Source organism: Equus quagga, chromosome 6 (genome assembly GCF_021613505.1).
Source record: "Equus quagga isolate Etosha38 chromosome 6, UCLA_HA_Equagga_1.0, whole genome shotgun sequence".
NCBI lineage: Eukaryota > Metazoa > Chordata > Mammalia > Perissodactyla > Equidae > Equus > Equus quagga.
This window is the reverse complement of record NC_060272.1, coordinates 2,111,297-2,116,711: the sequence shown is the minus strand read 5'-3', so window position 1 is coordinate 2,116,711 and position 5,415 is coordinate 2,111,297. Positions and strand designations below refer to the sequence as shown.

Below are 5,415 nucleotides of genomic sequence, written 5' to 3'. Positions count from 1 at the left end.
GGAGTCCCTGCAGCTGGCCTGGAGATGACCCTCCCTGTGGGGTGCTGTTCAAATCTTGAGCCCTAGGCTTCTCCTGGAGGGTCCCTCCTGGGCGGAAGGAGAGGCGACACGGTGACCTCATCTCATGTAGCTCCTGACACTAAGGAGGGTTTCAGGACGAGAGGGGCCTGGGGCTCCCCAAACCCACCCCCATGAGCAGTGCCCAGACGCCTGGGCCCAGCTCTCGGGAGGACATGGTGCAGGTCACCCCCTCCGACGGCCTCGGTGCCCTCGTGCAGACCTAGGAGCTCTCCCTCCCCCAGGATGCTAAGGGCCGCCGGCCCCGCCCCGGGCACAGCAGCTCTTCTGCATGTCCCTAAGGGAGGTGGACATCGCATGTCTGTGCCCTGACCCCTGACTCACCACGCCCCTCGTTCCTCTCCTGTCCGTCTGCCCAGGCGTCCCCCGGGGGTACTCTGCCCCAGCTCAGCAGAACCACATATCGGTGCTCTTTGCAGCCCGATCACTGTTCAAAAGGCACGCAGTAAAGCTGGCCTCCTCCCTTTGACGGAGGGTGACTCAGCTGGGAGATGTGAGGGCCCTTGTTGACGGGGATGTGAGTGAACCAGGGAGAGGCTGGTGAGGAGGGGCGCCTCCAGGGTCTGGAGGTCAGGGCCGTCTTTAGATGCACCTCCCTGGCCCATGTCCTGACCCCTCGGCCTGTCTGGGGTCATGCCCATCTGTCTCTTCCACCTGGACCTCCCTCCTGGTGTGTCCCACCCAGGCCCCCACTCCCGTCCCCTGAGACGGCTGTGGGAACAGACTGAGCCCCCGTCTTCCAAGAGCAGAGAGTCTTCACAGGACTCCACCCCGAGTTGCCCTGTGCCTCTGCCTTGAGCTGGTGACAAGGCTCTCTCCCAACCAGCAACAGCTCAGAAGAGCAAAACAAGCCATGGAGCCTGGTTACGCGCAGGCGGCCAGCCACGGGCCGCCATGGGAACTCCCACCTCGGCTCTCACTGACCCGCTGCCCGACCAGCACCCCTGCTTCCTGTGTGTAAACGAGCGAGAGGAGCTTTAGGGGCGCCGTTCAGGAGCTCACAGTGGACCGTCCGTGGTCCATCCATGGTCCATCGAGCATGGAACCCCACTCCAGCAGCAACAGGACGAGGGGCCTGGGCTACACCCCAGCCAGGTGGACCTCAGCCCGCCACACTGAGCAAAGGCCGCCAGGCCCGAGAGTCACTCGGGGGAATTCCATCTCTGTGAAGTTTCAGGAAGGGCAAAGCTCACCTATCCTCAGAGGAAACAATCAGCTTTTGCCCCAGGTCAGGGGACATGGGCTCAGAGGGCGCAGGGTGCTTTTGGGGTGACTGGACGTGGAGTTCTGCAGTGCATGAGTCACACCCCATGAAGAGGATGCAGAATCAGGCGCCGGGCTCGCCCTCAGGTTTTCGTCTTCCAGTTGGCCCTGTGAGGCTGCCCCTCGCCCATCGTTGTCCTGCTTTGCCCCAGCCGGTAAAGATTGGTTGTGTGAATGTGCCGGGGTGTGAACCAGGGTTCCCTGAAATCCACCGACCCCAGAGCCTCGGGGTGCCCTCTGACCTGAGGACTGAGGTGTGGGGCGGGGCCCTCAGCTGCTGCCGTCCCCTCTGCCAGGCTTCTCCCCGAGAGACACTGGCTGGGCCATCCCTCACGCGAGCCGCAGTGACAGCTTGGCGACGTTGGTGGGTTTGGCGGGGTCTAACGCGGTATGGCGCGTCTGCCGTACAGGTGGAGAACAAGGAGCTCAAGCAGAGGATCCTCTCAGAGCCGGTCACGTACCCTGACAAGTTCAGCCAGGCCAGCAAGGACTTCTGTGAGGCGCTGCTGGAGAAGGACCCCGAGAAGCGCCTGGGCTTCCGCGACGGCACCTGTGATGGGCTCCGCGCCCACCCCCTCTTCAAAGACCTGAGCTGGCGGCAGCTCGAGGCCGGTAGGTGGCGCCCGTGGGTCTGGGTCTGGGGGCCGCGGGCTCTCTGTTAGGTGACTGACCCTTCCTTGCCCAATCTGCCTGTCATGCATCTCTTCAGCTTAGCGGCGACGTCAGCCGCACAGGACCGCATGGGCCATGCCCCGCGATAGCACCATTCAGCCATTCAGGACTGGGCACCGACGGACCAGGCCGCCCGGGAGCTGCGGGCAGCTGCTCTGTGGACTGTGGCCTGGCAGGCACGGCTCTTTGGCAAACGCTGTTGCACCGCCGTTCGCAGTTCACGCTGTGCCGTCTGTCTTCTGACAGGGATGCTGATCCCCCCGTTCATCCCGGACCCCAGGACCGTCTACGCCAAGAACATCCAAGACGTGGGTGCCTTCTCCACGGTCAGGGGCGTGGCCTTTGACAAAGCGGACGCGGACTTCTTCCAGGAATTCGCCACTGGCAGCTGCCCCATCCCCTGGCAGGAGGAGATGATCGAGACGGGCATCTTTGGGGAGCTGAACGTGTGGCGCTCCGACGGGCAGATGCCTGACGACATGAAGGGCATCCCCGGGGGGCAGGCGGCCCCCGCATCCAAGTCAGGAATGTGTCTGGTGTCCTAGACATGGAGGAAAAGGGGCCCCCCACCCCTCGCCTGCAGGGACGAAAATGCCTCCGTGAGCAGCCAGAGCCCAGGGCCGGGACGCAGGGGGAGTGAGGCGCAGAGCAGCAGGCGTCCCAGCCCCAGTCAGGGCCCCGCCTGTGGACAGCGCACTGCTTTTGCCCCATTTCACTCAAAAGAGACAACGATGGTTCCTGGGTGGAATGTACCCACGATGCCTCCCTCTGCGGGCTCTTCTGTGGGCGTGAGGCTGGCGGGTGTGGGCATGGGCCACGGCTGCGCAGAGAGAGGGTGCTGGGGCTTCCTGGCTCCTTGACTGCTGTCCCCAGAAGCTGCTCCCTTCACACCAGCGCGAGCTGGTCACCTGCACAGTGGGGACGCCACTGTCGGCATCGGCCAGGCACTGAGCGGTGCAGTCCCTGTGGGGTCGCCTTGCCGGCTGGGGCCTGGGTGTCTGGGAGGAGGGGCGGGTGTGAGGGTCTGGGGGTGGACTGACCACAGCACCCCGCTCCCCCCCACAGCTTCTCTTCGTCCTGAGAATGTCGCAGCTGATGGCAACCGGGCGCAGTGCTGCTGGGCCCCAGGCAGATGGGCAGGCCAGGGCCTCTCTCTCCAGCCTGCGCACCTGCTTACGACCCCAACCCCCTCTGGGCTGGCGCCCGGCTGTCCTCTCTCTGCCCTTTCCTGACTCACCTCCTCGGCAGACTTGGGCAGTGTGGTCTGGCTGACAGGTTTGCTGACTGAGCGCCGGGAGTGGTCCCCTCTCTGTGCCCCCAGCAGCTCGTGCTGGAGTCTGAAGGTCCTCACCTTGTGGAACGCAGACAAGCCCGTACTCTGGCGGACCAGCCCGGCCACTGCCCTCACCCTGTGTGTGTCACAACCGCACTCAACCCCCATGGCCCCAAGAGCTTCACGCGTTTCAACTGGAGAACCAAGTTTAGTCGCAGCGGCTTCCCGAAGACGCTCACTCTAAGCTGGATGTCGGCTGGGGAAGCCGAGACCCCGGTGGGGGGCTGGACGGGCCAGCCCAGGGGAGGAGCTGTGATTTAGGGTCTGAGGACTCATTTCCAGAGGGCGTCTCTGACCTGTTCTTAAAAGGACTTCTCTTGAGTCCCCGCGGCTCAGGCACTCGAGGGGTCGGGGCGCCAACTGTGCCATGTGCTGGTCAGGGCAGAGCGCCCGGGCAACGCACTGAGGCACGAGATTCACCTGCCTGGGCGTGGGGGTCACGCGGGACGGGTCCATGTGGATATCAGAAGGTGCTGTGGCAGTTCCCTGTCCGGGGGGCGGATGGTGGGTCCCTCCAGGGACAGGAGAGGACACCAGCTGCTGCTCTAGCCTGTGGGGAGCCGTCTCCCCTGTAACCCTCGAGCCGGCCCCAGGCATTCACACACGGCAACTGAGAGTCCTGTAGTCACTTTATCTTTATCTTAAAAAGTTTTAGGGGCCGGCCCGGTGGTGTAGTTGTTAAGTGTGCACGTTCTGCTTTGGCGGCCCAGGGTTCGCCAGATTGGATCCTGGGTACGGACATGGCACTGCTTCGCATGCCATGCTATGGTAGGCGTCCCACATATAAAGTGGAGGAAGATGGGCACGGATGTTAGCTCAGGGCCAGTCTTCCTCAGTAAAAAGAGGAAGATTGGCAGCAGATGTTAGCTCAGGGCTAATCTCTCTCTCAAAAAAAAAAAACCCTTTTAAAACTTGAAGTATGACATAGAGAAGATGAATCTCGGATGCTCAGTCAGTGGCCACACTGTGACCCCGGGGCTGCCTGCCCATTGGTGCACCCTGCCAGCCCGTGTGCTCACCCAGCCACTCCCCTGCCCAGAAGCGGCCACCCTGCCTGCAGCCACTGACTTAAAGGGCCAGACCTGTGGCAGCCACAGCTCCAGGCAGCTCTTTCCGAGCCTCCTCTGAGGAGCCTCCTGCCTCCCGGCTGGTCTCAGCGTGTGGCTCACTGTGTGTGCATGTGTCTGTGTGCACGTGTGTGTGCGTGCATGTGCATGTGTGTGAGGCCCGGGGGGGAGGAAGGTGAGCAGGGCCATCCTGAGCTGTCAGGCAGGTGCTCATGGCCACCCTTCAGTGCGGGGTCCCCTCGCAGGTCCCAGGACCCCCACGTGGGTGTCTCTCAGGTACAATCCCCCCGACCGGGCACATGGGAGGCACACAACGGTCCTGCCTCCAGCTCTCTCCCCTGCTCGCCCGGGCCCAGGGAGGCGCCGTGCTGACTGGACAACGGGGCTGCCCACTGCCCCCAACGCAGCGGCCACTTGCCTGGCTCGGCCTCAGGCTGCCGCTGGCCTGTCTGGCTGCCTGTTTGGGGCTCCCCAGGAGGCGGCTCATTGCAGGCCTGGGGCAGGGCCTCTGCAGAGAAGCCGTCATCCGGACCGTGTTTATCCCCCACACTGCGAGCCGGCCCAGGCCCCTCGGAAACCGGCCTTGAGACCCCTACAGGGTAGCGGGTCTTGGGCATCTGATCCCGGTCACCTGCGTGCTCTGGCCAGGGCCCGACAAGACATGCCTGCCTTTACCACCGCTGACACATAACTGCCCAAGAACGTCACCGCGGGATTTCTTAGCAATCTGGCCCCTATGGGGAGGGCGGTGCAGGAGGGACCCTGGAGCGATGCCATCAGAACGACTTCAGGGCCACCGTTTAGTTGTAAAACACAAAAAAAGCAGTTTCTATTCAAGCAGAAAAGGGTGACAATAAAGTTAAAAAAGAGGGACAGACTCTCTAGATTGTGATGTGAATATTAGTTGTATTCTTCCCTTCAAAACCACACGTACACACACAGACATGCACACACGTGCACACGCGCACACAATATACACACATATGCACATACGTGCACACA

The 5,415-nt window shown here is 62.7% G+C and overlaps 1 protein-coding gene across 1 annotated transcript in view; it reads left to right on the top strand.

Annotated features, from left to right (window-relative positions):
- Nucleotides 1–4,072, top strand: part of GRK1 (G protein-coupled receptor kinase 1) — an 11,903-nt gene extending 7,831 nt beyond the window's left edge. The window contains exons 6-7 of the mRNA XM_046664931.1: nt 1,752–1,953; nt 2,260–4,072. Of these exons, the coding sequence (XP_046520887.1) occupies nt 1,752–1,953; nt 2,260–2,558 (501 nt within the window). The 3' untranslated portion in view covers nt 2,559–4,072. The remainder of the gene's footprint in view (nt 1–1,751; nt 1,954–2,259) is intronic.
- The last annotated feature ends 1,343 nt before the right edge of the window (nt 4,073–5,415 follow it).